General features: G+C 52.5%; 1 protein-coding gene across 1 annotated transcript in view; it reads right to left on the bottom strand.

Moving 5' to 3' along the window:
• Positions 1–288: 288 nt before the first annotated feature.
• The window catches only part of SMO (smoothened, frizzled class receptor), a 20,164-nt gene continuing 8,506 nt past the window's right edge, over positions 289–11,946 (bottom strand). Inside the window, exons 2-12 of the mRNA XM_012664806.1 lie at positions 8,268–8,473; positions 7,351–7,560; positions 6,971–7,143; positions 6,403–6,622; positions 6,184–6,307; positions 4,786–4,878; positions 4,241–4,349; positions 3,258–3,443; positions 2,705–2,853; positions 2,046–2,180; positions 289–1,806 (exon numbers count right to left, since the gene is read on the bottom strand). Of these exons, the coding sequence (XP_012520260.1) occupies positions 1,373–1,806; positions 2,046–2,180; positions 2,705–2,853; positions 3,258–3,443; positions 4,241–4,349; positions 4,786–4,878; positions 6,184–6,307; positions 6,403–6,622; positions 6,971–7,143; positions 7,351–7,560; positions 8,268–8,473 (2,039 nt within the window). The 3' untranslated portion in view covers positions 289–1,372. The remainder of the gene's footprint in view (positions 1,807–2,045; positions 2,181–2,704; positions 2,854–3,257; positions 3,444–4,240; positions 4,350–4,785; positions 4,879–6,183; positions 6,308–6,402; positions 6,623–6,970; positions 7,144–7,350; positions 7,561–8,267; positions 8,474–11,946) is intronic.

The following is an 11,946-nucleotide window of genomic DNA, read 5'->3' as shown; positions in this document are numbered from 1 at the left end:
TGCCCTGGCCACCCTGCTTCCGGTCACTCCAGGGGCAAGCTGTGTGTGTGCTCAGTGAGGCTGCTGTGGCCACAGAAGAGCTTTTGTCCACGTGGAGCCCACTAGACAAGGAGGACAGCCAGCACACTAAGCTGCCGTCAGCCTGAAGCATGACTGTCGGTGGTGACCTCATTAGCACCAAGCTCTCGACCTGCAGAACAGCCTTTAGGAGGATGTGGAAGACAAAAGACATCAGGACCAGATAAATAAGCCAGGACTGGGGCCTGTGGAAAATAAACACACCTAAAGTTTATACAAAAACCTTTTATTTACTGCTTATATTTCTTTTCCCCCTCTCTATCCCCCAACAGGGAACCCAGCCAGCTTCCACGGCTTCCTCCTGTCTGGTTCTTGAAAGTGGCGCTTTGGGGACGTGGTTGGAGGTTATGAAAGGTGGGAATCTCCTCGCCCACTGGCTGTGGAAGTTGAAGGGAGCTTTCCTGCCTGGCTGAAGCTACAGCAGCTTCCCAGGGTAGCCCCTCAAGTCAAGAGGACCCCCCCCCCGAATGGGTATGAGGAAGAGATAACAAGTGTCTCTCCGAGGCCCTGTCACTCACTGCTTCCATCCACTCCAGGCCGAGGCGCTAGAGCTGAACCAATCTCTCACCTGAGACGGGCTCAGTGACAAGGTGGGGGTGGGGTGAGTGTGTGTGCTGCTGTTCTGGGTCCTAATCAACAAACAGGAAACAGGAGGAGGCTGGCCTGGCCGAACTGAAATGGGGGAGGGGAAGAAGATGGAGGAGAACTGAGGGTGGGTTTGGAGTGAGGCCACCTGTCATGAGAGGTTCTGGCCCCTGTGGGAGTAGGCACTTCCAGCCCCACAACCACCTAGAAGAGGAAGAGGGAGCCCTGTCCCTACTCAGACGAAGGACTAATGACACAATAAACACTTTTGGTCTGAGAGTGCCAGGCAAGGGCACCCACTGGCCCAGAAAAGAGCAGCCAGCCCTCACCTGACAGACATGGGCTTGGCTGCCTCCCTGGACACCACAGCACACTCCGGGTAGCGTCGCCCCTGCCTCGGCCACTACTGCCCCACCACAAGCTCTGCGTACCCATGACCCTGTTGGAGACTGATGCTGCCAGCCAGACTCCAGCTGGCAGGGGGGTCACAAGGGCCCTGAGCTCCAGAGCCCTGCCACGGGGGTGAGGCCCACCCGTGGAGACGTTAGGCTCTTTCCTACAGTCCCGCTGCTTGGAGCCAGACGTACGGAACTTTCCTGGGAGGGCACCGGGCCCACAGGTTCTCTGGAAGACAAGACCCTAGGGAAGCACTCTCAGGGAGGAGGAAGAGCCTCAGAACGTATTAGTTCCCATCTTTCCTGCCACAGGCTCAGAAGTCCGAGTCTGCATCCATGAGCTCGGCCTCCATCAGGTTGGTGCGGGAGTGAATGGGCCCCAGACCCTGCCGGCGGCTGTGAGCCCAGGCCGTGGGGGCCGGAGCACTGGGCAGAAACGGATCCTGGAGGGGACTGGGCTCTGGGCAGAACGGGTTGGAGACCAGGGTCCAGGCCCCCTGTCGGCAGGGTTCCCCAGCTCCCCAGGTGCCTGCTGCTACCAGGCATTTCTGCCGGGGCAGCTGAGGCAGTCGAGGAACGGCACTGGGGGCGGGGGCAGGGGCAGCATGGTGCAGCTCCGGGGGTGGCCCCAGGGGGCACACCTCCTTCTTCCTCTTCCTCCTCTTCTTCTTCCTGCCCAGGCGCTTCTGCAGCTCTGGGGAGATCTCTGCTTCTACCAGCCACAGGTTGGCTTGTTCCTCTGGGGGCACTGACAAGGGGAGAGACGACACAAGCCTGGAGCCCTGGCTCTGTCCACACCGCGCCTCCTCTCCCTGAACCCTGCTCCTTGAGCGCTGGGACCCACCCCTCTAGATTTCCAGCGCCTCAGCCCACCCTTCAGATCCTCCGGGGCCTTTCCTTCCTCCTGCCTCTCTGGCAGCCCCTGTGCCCCAGGAACCCCCAGCCTTTGGGCTCCCCACTTTCCTCCAAAAGCCTGAACCCTCATACCTGGGGTTGCCACAGGGGTGACAGACACGTCCTGGGGCAGGATGGCCCCTCTCCGAGCCACCATCTTGGTGACATGCTGGGCCCAGGCAGAGGAGACATCAGCTGAGGGCTCATTGAGGTCAAAGGCCAAGCCCGCTATGGGAATGGAAGAAAAGGAGAAGGAGCAGTGACTCCCCAGCCCTGGCAGTGACTCCTCCCTTACTGAGCCCCATTCATCTTCCTCCAGCCAGTCCCTCCTGCTTCACCAGAAAAAGCCCATCCTGTAATACCGTGATCTTTACCCATTCAGAATCTGAAGAGAGGGGCCTCAGGTTCCCAAAGGGCCTAACGAGAGGCCAGAAATCCAGTTCTTGAAACCCTAACTTTCTCTCACCCAGGGGGAGCAACTGGAGAATTTAGGAGAAGAAAGGAGAGGGAGGTGAGTCCTCTTGGAACCAAAGCACGAGCAAGCAGGCCCAGGGGCAGAAGCAGAGGGGATAGAATTCCCCAAAGGAGGGGCTGGGAAGGGCCCGGAGAAGAATGAGCGTGAGCATTCTTCAGGAGGGAGCACCCTGACTTTCACGCCTGGTCTTCCAAACAATCTAGGTGCCCCGCCTGGGAGGGAATGTGGCATGGGCGCTGCGGCTGGCGGCTCCGACGGGGACGGGGCCCACGCTCACCCACGGGCCCGTCATGGGAGACGGTGTGCATGCTAAAGGACAGCTCCTGGCCGGGGTTCTGCAGCAGCTCACGCCGCTTGGAGAAGGCCTTGGCGATCATCTTGCTCTTCTTGATCCGTTTGGGCTCATCATCGCTCTGCCCGGTCAACCTGAGAGCAGAAAGGGTGCGGGTGGGGCGTGGAGGAGCAGCCGCTTCTCATCAAATCTTGGGAAGGCCCAGCGATTCCATGCCCTCCAGGGAAGGACGCTACCGACGGCCTCAAGTCCCTCAAGGACTCCGAGGAGTAGAGGACTTCTCTGCAAAGAGGTAGGCCTGGAATGCAGGGCTCCTGTGTGCCCAGCTCTCAAATCACTCCACTCTTAGAAGATGCTGGGGCAGCTGGCTCTGCACTTGGCCACAGGCCCAGGCCTCAGGCCTCCCAAGGACAGGGGGTGCCACCAGGGGGCAGTGGTGAGCCACTGTGCTGGAAGTAGGACTAGGCAAAGTCTAAAGACGGGGATCCCGGGCTGAGAGTAAGGTGGGAGGGGCAGGACTGCGGGCTGCTGACCCCACCTGCACCAGGTGCGCCTCCAGATGAGCAGCGTGGCCTTGGTCCAGACCCAGGTGCTCATGGAAATGCCAGTTCCAAACATGGCAAACAGGTTGATCTTCTCTACCAGGAGGCTAGGGCGATTCTTGATCTCACAGTCGGGGATGGGCTTCTTGGTGGGCAGCCCGATGGTCACATTGGCCTGGCACCTATGGTGAGGGATGGTAGACAAGTGAGGCTCTCTGAGCTCACTCGGCAGGTGCCCAATCAATCCAAAGACTTTAGAAAGAGCTACGCCCCACAGCACTGATTCTCAATCCTGGGTGCTCATTAGAATCCTCTGGGGAGGCTTTACTAGCTAGATGTCTGGGCCCCACCCTAAATAATTAAACCAAATCTCTGGGGCAGAGAGGCCCAGGCACTGCTGTGGTTTAAAACTTCCCAGACTGGAAGTTGGAACCTTTAAGAAGGAGCCTGAAGCAGTCAGGGCATGAACTGGTGTCCATTTTAATGGGCACTCGAACTGCTGTCCCTGTCGCAGCAGGTGCTGCACTTTTCGGCAGCTGAGATGCCTTATTCCCTCCAATTCATCCTCATTACGACACAAAACACAGGGAAAACTAGCAAACGTTAACAGGCTGTTAACCTATCATAGAGAGGTAACTAACTACTCCTGTGCAGGGATCCGCACTAAGCTCTGTAGGGGAGTACACAGAATTAGAGCCAAAACATGAAATGGCTTCTTAACAGTGACAATCACAACAAACGCACCAGCCAGACAAACGCAGGGGTGCAGAGGGAAGGGCAAAGATGAGCAGGGACAGGGAGGTTGTTTGTCATGTTTGGCAAAGTACAGAGCAACTGATGTCTCGGGCACCCAGACACCATCAGTGGAATCTGCTGTCTGAGGCGGGGACCTGGCAACCCCCCACTGCACTGCAGAGGGGCTGTCCTTGCAGTCCTGGCTGCAGCTCCCACCACTGCTGCCTGCGAGCCCCTCACTCACAGCACGTAGTCCCGGAAGCTGCGCTCCCACTCAGCCTGGTTGAAGAAGTCGTAGAAGTGGCAGCTGAAGGTAATGAGCACAAAGCCAAAGGCCAGGAAGCCAAAAATGCCTGTGGAGGACAGGGGCAGGACAGGACATTACTAATCCCAGGTACTGTAGCAGCGGTGGGGAGGAGGCTGGCTGCCCCGCCCCGAGGCCCGAAAGCCTGCTGAGGCTGGGGTGAATTCATGCTGGGCTCAGTTCAAGAACTGCTTTCTCCAAAATAAAGCAAGACAGGCACTTGAGGCAACTGTGGGAGGTCCCAAGTGGGAGGACAGTGGGCACCAGGAAACACTCTTGGCATGAACTTGAATTCTTCCACCCAAGAAGGCCTTCTTCTTTTGACCTGCCATGATCACTACCACCTACACACACCCCCCTTGTCCTTGTCCCCATGGCTGCTAACTTGTTCCACTGACTTACTGCATCCTGCAGGTCCCATAGCCTCAGGAGGGTGCAGTGTTGGGCTGGCCAGGATGTCAGACCAGCTTCCCAAGGCCACTCACCCAAACGCAGCATGGTCTCATTGATCTTGCTGGCAGCCTTCTCGCTCAGCAGCCCGGGGTGGTTGCTCTTGATGGAGAACAGAGTCATGACCCCTGAACAGAAGAGAGATCTCAGACATTAGAAGGTGTGAGGCCACTGTCCTGGGAGGGATGGGTATGTGGGAGAGTGGGGCGGGTGAAGGGTCCCACAGCCCTGGAGTCCCAAGTCTGATTGCTCCTGTGCTGATTTAAAGCTTGAGGAACTGGAGACACAGGAGAAAAAGAGAGCTGCTGGGGGCAGATCTGCCATGGACTGGGATGAGCGGGGCAAAGCCCAGGTGGGCAGTCAAGAAGAGAGAGGGGGAGCCTCGGTCCTGGCGCAGCTGCCCCTGAGTAAGGCGGTCAAACCTGTTCTGATGGAAAAGGCATAAAGCAAAGACTCAAGAACGGCACTGTCCAATAGAAACATAACGTGAGCCACATACGTGATCTCACCTGTTCTAGCAGCCACATTATAAAAGTAAAAAGAAACAAGTGAGATTAATCTCAATATGCCTTATAAACCTAACATATCCAAACTATAATCATTTCAACATGTAATCCATGTAACAAGTTATTAATGATAATAACTTACCATTATAATGATAATAAATAATAGTAACATTATTTTTTCATGCTAAGCCTTTGAAAGGCAGTGTGTATTTACACTTAGGACACATCTCCATTTGGTCTAGTCTTATCACACGTGGCCAGCGCTGCTGAACAGGACAGCACAGACACTGCCACAGAGCGGGGAAAGACGTGGGCTGGGCAGAGAGCTGACAGTTCAGGGTGAGGAAACTGAAGTCGAGAAAGAAAACCTAAGAACAGCGGGTTAAACAGATAGCAAGGCTTATCGCGGGGTGGCAGGTTGAGACAGGGAAGTCAGGGACCAGCAATTCCGTGCATGTTGTGGAAACTGTACGTTTATGTGTGCTGGAGACAGGAAGAAGATGGAAACCAAGCTCCAAAAGATTGGTAGTATATATAAAATTAATGTGCACACACATGACCAAAGGCCCCAAGTTGGTCCATGCGGACAGAGGGGTTACTCAGGGTGTTGATCGCACAGCACCCACCTAAGGGCTGACTGGGGCTGGAACCTAGCCAAAGCTCCACTCGACAGGAGATGAGCCCTGGGCCAAGGCTCTGGAGAAAACAGTGGATTTTTCTGGCCAGCACAAAGGTGCTGTCCAAGTGCTCGGGTGCTCTGTCTGCCCGGGGGGCCACCTTCTTCTACTCTGCACCAAAGCCCTATATGAGCTAGCTGAGGTCTCGGAGAGAAGGCAGCAGAGCTGGCAGCTCCAAGCTCCTACTTACACATAGCAGGTGCTCAGCACATTTTATTGCCCGACTGGTCCTGGCCTGGTCTTCACTTACCACGGATGAGGAAGTAGCCTCCCACAATGAGCACCAGGCCAATTGGGGCCAGCACGAAGCCAGCACGGTATCGGTAGTTCTTGTAGCCCACAAAACAGATGCCGCTCACGGAATCCCCATCCACCTGCAGCAGCAAGGGGTGGAAGGGACAGTCAGTCACTGGCCCCCTCCCCGGAGCCCACCCCACACAGGTCCCCAGCCCCTTACCAGTCACTATACCTGGGCCACAGCAAGAATCGCCACAGTGAGGACGAAGGGGAGTGACCACGTGAGCAGGTGGAAGTAGGAGGTCTTGCCCGAGAGAGGCTGGTAGGTGGTGCCCAAGGCTTTGAAGGAGGTGTGCCAGGCATAGGTGAGGACCACAAACCAGACCACGCCAGCCATCAGGGCATAGTACACAATGACAAAGATGATGACGCAGGACAGGGTCTCATTGGAGCTGCACAGACATGTGGGGTATCACTTGGGGAGGCCACTCTGTACTCCCTCCATCCTGTCCCCAGACCCTGGGCTGCTGAGGTCTGGAGCTTCCCAGGAGTCAGGGCTGGGAGAGAGGACCGAGGTCAGACCTGAAGAGGCTCTAGAAGCTGCCCCTTTGAGCAGATGCAAACAATCAAGGTCCTGATATTGAAACCAAGGTCCTAACACTGGAGACTCTGGGCGCAACAGGCGGAGCTGAATCCTACCCTGAAATCTCAGTTTCAAGCACAACCTATCCCCTTTGTGGTAAACACACATTCCAGCCTTCCTCCTCCCACCCTCACCTCGGGGTCCCCAAGCCACCTACGTGGGCTCCCCAAGCCTCATGGTGCCGTCTGCACGGCAGACAATCTCCCGGCGGGCGCCGTCCATGAACTGAGCCAGCCAGCCAATGCTGCCCACGAAGAAGCACGCGTTGACGTAGAAGAGAATCACAGCAGGGTAGCGATTTGAGTTCCGCCAGTCAGCCACAAATGTGGCCTAGAAGAGAGAACCACAGATGTGGTTCTGCAAGGTGAGTGTTGTTCTACTGAGCAGACACCTTCATCTGAGCCCAGACCCCTGATCATGACCTGCCCCAAGGACCCCACCTCTTCTGGCCCCCTCCCTCCGGCTCCCTTCCCACTTCCCAGGCTGACGGTACCCTGCCGCCTGCCCCTCCCCGACCCGGCCTGCCATCCCGCTGACCAGGGTGAAGAGTGTGCAGAGGCCCGTGACGGCCCCAAAGGCCGCGATGTAGCTGTGCATGTCCTGGTGCTCGGCCTCCGTGAACAGCGGGTTCTGGCACTGGATCCCGCAGCCCTCCACGTCCTCGTACCAGCTCTTGGGGTTGTCGGTGCGAACCAAAGGCGCTTCGCACTGGCCTGAACTGTTGAACTTGATGTTCTGTACCTCGTTCTGGCACCGGGGAGGGACGGGGGAGGGGATGGTGCAAAGGCAGCTCAGGGGCGAGCCCCTTGTTTGGTGAAAGGAACCCAGTAGCATGAAATGGTGGCTTCCAGGATTCAAATCCCAGCCTGGCCACTCAATGGCTGTGCAGCCTTGGGCAAGTTATTTGACCTCTCTGTACCTCAGTTTCCCCAACTATAAGATAGTAGTACCTACCTCATGGTATGGTTTAAGGGTTAAATGAATCAATAAATGTAAAAGGCTTATAATGGTATTTGGCATGTAGTAACAGTAATAGTATTATTACTATCACTATTACTGTTATTATTATCATTTACAATCTCCCCTTCACCACCCAGAACTAGATCATGTCCTCTGTCTTGGTGGCTCTGGCTGCTTCCAATGCGCAGCCTTGACTCCCCACACGTAAGATAACGTGCTGAGGACAGGCTCCTGTCATCCATGATGCCTGAAACACCCCAACACCCAACAGAGTGGGTGCACAAAAAATATTTGCTGAACATGTTCCCTTTGATAAAGGAATGGAGAATCCCAGGGAGCCACAGTTTGGGTTTGTGGCCTGCTGACCGCATGGCTATAGGCTCGGGGTCTCCCCGGAGAAAAGGCTGGGGGCTCCCCTGCTCCGTGCTGGCCCCTGCCCTGTGCCTGGCCTGCACAGCCTAGAGAGCCTGGACCTTGCCCCACAGAGCACTCACCGGGCAGCCTTCAGGGAAGTGGTCGGGGGTGCAGCGCAGGAAGTCGGGCCAGCCCCGCTCCCTCTCCACGATGGCACAGGGGCCTCGGGTGGCCTGGCACAGGGTGCGGCTGGGCAGTTCTACTCGGTCATTCTCGCACTTGGGCATGTACACAGCACACAGCAGGGGCTGGATCACTGCCCAGCAGCGGGGGGCGTTCCGGAGGCCTGGAGGGTGGCGACAGTGTGGACACATCACGCTGAAGACCCCTCCTCCTCTGACCCACAGACACAGCTGCACCCCCAGGCCTTTGCCACACCGCAGGCCGTCACTGCACAGACCTGTCAGGCAGTGCTTCTCAACAGTGCACCTGGGCGGGACGATTCTTTGTGCTGTAGGACTGTTCTACGCATTGCAGGACATTTAGCATCCCCAGACCCTGCTAACTCAGTGCCAGTGGAACCCTTAAGTCATTGTGACAAACAAAAAATGCCACCATGCCCCACCTCCACCCAGGGGCAGTGACTAGAAGAAGGCCTGAAGAGGAACTTCTGGGAATGTTCTATTTCTTGATCCAATACTGGTTACATACGCTGCTGGTAATATTCTATTCTTGATCTGGTACTGGTTACACGAGTGTATTCGCCTTGTGAAAATCAAGCTTATGATCTGTGCACTATTCTCTATACTATAATTCAATTACAGTTTTTTAAAAAACAGCTGCCATTTCCAAATGCCCTGCTAGGGAGTGGTAGCACCTCTGGTTGAGAACCCCGGTGGATTTACCTTTTCAGGGGTGTTCCTAAAACCTTCTACAGCCTTCTCCTGGGGAGAGGGGGGTTGTGGGACCCACCCCTCACAGGGCCCACTCCCCAGAACCAGGAGATGTTTCCCCTTGCCCAGACCCCAAAGCCCCTGTTCCTCTTACCGAGCTGAGGTGAGAGAGAGAGGAGGTGGGGGCTTAGGAAGAGGTGGTCAGAGGAGCCAGGTACTCCAAAGCCAGAGGAGGAAGCAGGAGATCAGATGGAGAGAAACAGAGGAGGGTCTGTCCAGTGCAGAGAGAGGAAAGGTGTGGTCAGCAAGACAGAAACAGGCAGAGGTCTCCCAGCACCCCTGCCCCAGCCCAGGCCCCTACCCTGCTCATCCCAGTAGCTGGGCTCACTCTGCATTCTTAGCCCCTCGGGAATCAACCCTGCTTCAGGAACATCTATTTCCCAAGCAACAAGTTGTATTAGGAGAATCTTCTGAGGATGTGAGAGCCAACGCAGGTGACTGTCACATTGTCAGGCTGGGGAGGACGGGGCGGGTACTGCTCTTTTGCGGGGAAGGCAATTTAGTGGAGGGTAAGGAGCAAGGGCACTGCAATTATCTAGCCTGGGTCCAAATCTTGGTGCCACCAATCTTGGTGCTGTGTGATCTTGGGCAAAGTACTTAATGTCTAGCCTCAAGTCTCCTCATCTGTAAAATGGGGATGATGGATTTACCTTGTGGAACTGTTGTGAAGAGTTGAGATAACGCGTTAAATGTGCCTGGTACAGTACCTGTCGTGTAGCAAGCACCCAGGAAATGTTAGCTATTATTATTACCTGTCCGAGGCCTTTTTTCACAGCTCTCAGAGTCTACTGCAGGGCGAAGGCCAAGTTCCTGCCAGTTAAGAAGCAATGTCCTCAGGCAGGAGCTCCTACTTGACTCAAATCAGAATCACCTGGGGAACCTTTATCACCTAGATGGTCACCTAGTCTCAGAAATACCGAGCAGGTGGGTGCCGGTGGAAAACAGTGCTGGGTGTGGGGGATTGTGGGGAGGGGAGGGTTTGCCTGCAAAGCAGCATGAGAGAATCTATGAGGTGGTGGGACTGGTCTCTATCTTGAATGTGGTGGCTGGTTACACAACTCTATGTATTTGTCTAAACTCAGAACCAAGAACATGAATTTTACTGGACGTTTATTACATAATACATTTTCAGCGGCTGGGGGGGAAGCTCTCTGCAGTAAAATGTATCCTAGAGGAGCGTCAGTTAATTTTAAATGTTGTGTTATTTTTCTTGATTATGTGATATTTGTGGTGACCATCAGCTTTTTAAAACATGTAATTTGTTATTTTTCTTTTTTTTCTCATTTTAAATACTGTTTCATACTTTAAAAATAAACTCCCTAGGGAAAAGACAGATTATTAAATAAATCTTAAAGAACAATTGAGGAGCCATCTACGGAAAAGATACTTCACCCCATTTCTTATAGAAAAGTAAATTCCAAAAATAACTACATTATTTTTCTAAAAATTAAAGTACTAGAAGAAAAGATGAGAAATGGTTTTTAAACCTTGGAGTGGAGAAGGCCTTTTGAAGCATGACACAAAACCTAGAAGCCATGAAATAAAAGATTTAAAGAAAAGACTTCAGAAAAATAGATGAATTCAGTAAGGTAAAAAACAAAATCATAAAAGCAAGTCACTGAGAAAATATATTTTCAATACATATCACAGGTAAAGAGCTAATTTACTCATATATATAAAGCTCTTCCAAATCAGTAAGAACTGCATAACCCTACAGAAATATGGCAAAAGACAACAGATTACACAGAGAAGATAACAAAAGCCTTCGTAAACATAAAGAGATGTTCAACCTCACTCTTAATAAAGGTGAAATAAAACTACAATAAAATCCACTTTTTTAACTTGTATATTTTTCATCACTTTTTAAGTGATAAAGATCAAAACATTTGAAAATACTGTATTGTCAAAAGTGGCGGGGGGGAACTGGTACTTTTATATATTGTTGGTAGGAATAAAAATTAGTAAACACGTGTGGAGACCATTTGGCATTATCTATCAAAATTTTATACTAGCAATTCCATTTCACATGTTCCCAAAGATACTATAGAAGATTATTCATTGCAGCATTGTTTGTAATAGCAAAGGAGGAGAAAACAGCTTGAATTCATATCCATCAAAAGGAGACTAGCTAAATAGTATACTGTACATCAATATAATAGAACATAATTCAGGCTAGAACTACAATCATGCATTGCTTAAAGACAGGGATATGATCTGAGAAATGCATCGTTAGGCGATTCTGCTGTTGTGTGAACATGATGAAGTGTATTATACTTACACAAACCTAGATGGTACAGCCTACTATACACCTAGGCTGTACTGTATAGCCTATTGCTCCTGGGCCAGAAACCTGCGCAGCATGTTACTGTACTGAATACTATAGGAAATTGTAACACAATGGGAAATGTTTGTGCATCTAAACATAGAAAAGCTACAGTAAAAATATGGCATGATAATCTTATGGCACCACCATTGTATACATGGTCCATTGTTAATTGAAACGTCATTATGCATCACATCACTGGATAAGCACTGAAATGGAATGATGTCCAATATGTATTGTTAAATGGACATGGTTGAGTGGAGAACAGTCTGTAGAGCCTGATACTGTTTGGGGGGCAGAGGAGAGACTAAGGGACACATCTACATCTGGACAGATGTCAGATACCTATAAAAGGACACACAAAAACCAGCGTCAGTGATTGCCTCTGGGGAGGGGAAATGGATAGCTGGAAGCAGAAGTAGGACTTAACTTTTGTTCCTTTTGAATTTTGTACCATGTACATGTACTACCTATTTTTTAAAAGTAACCTTAAAAACAAGAGAAAGAAATATACAAATTACTAAGATGGGGAAGCTCCCCAGA

Source organism: Propithecus coquereli, unplaced genomic scaffold, assembly GCF_000956105.1.
Source record: "Propithecus coquereli isolate 6110/MARCELLA unplaced genomic scaffold, Pcoq_1.0 Scaffold91, whole genome shotgun sequence".
In the NCBI taxonomy this organism is placed as follows: Eukaryota; Metazoa; Chordata; class Mammalia; order Primates; family Indriidae; genus Propithecus; species Propithecus coquereli.
This window is presented reverse-complemented; position numbering and strand designations above follow the sequence as displayed.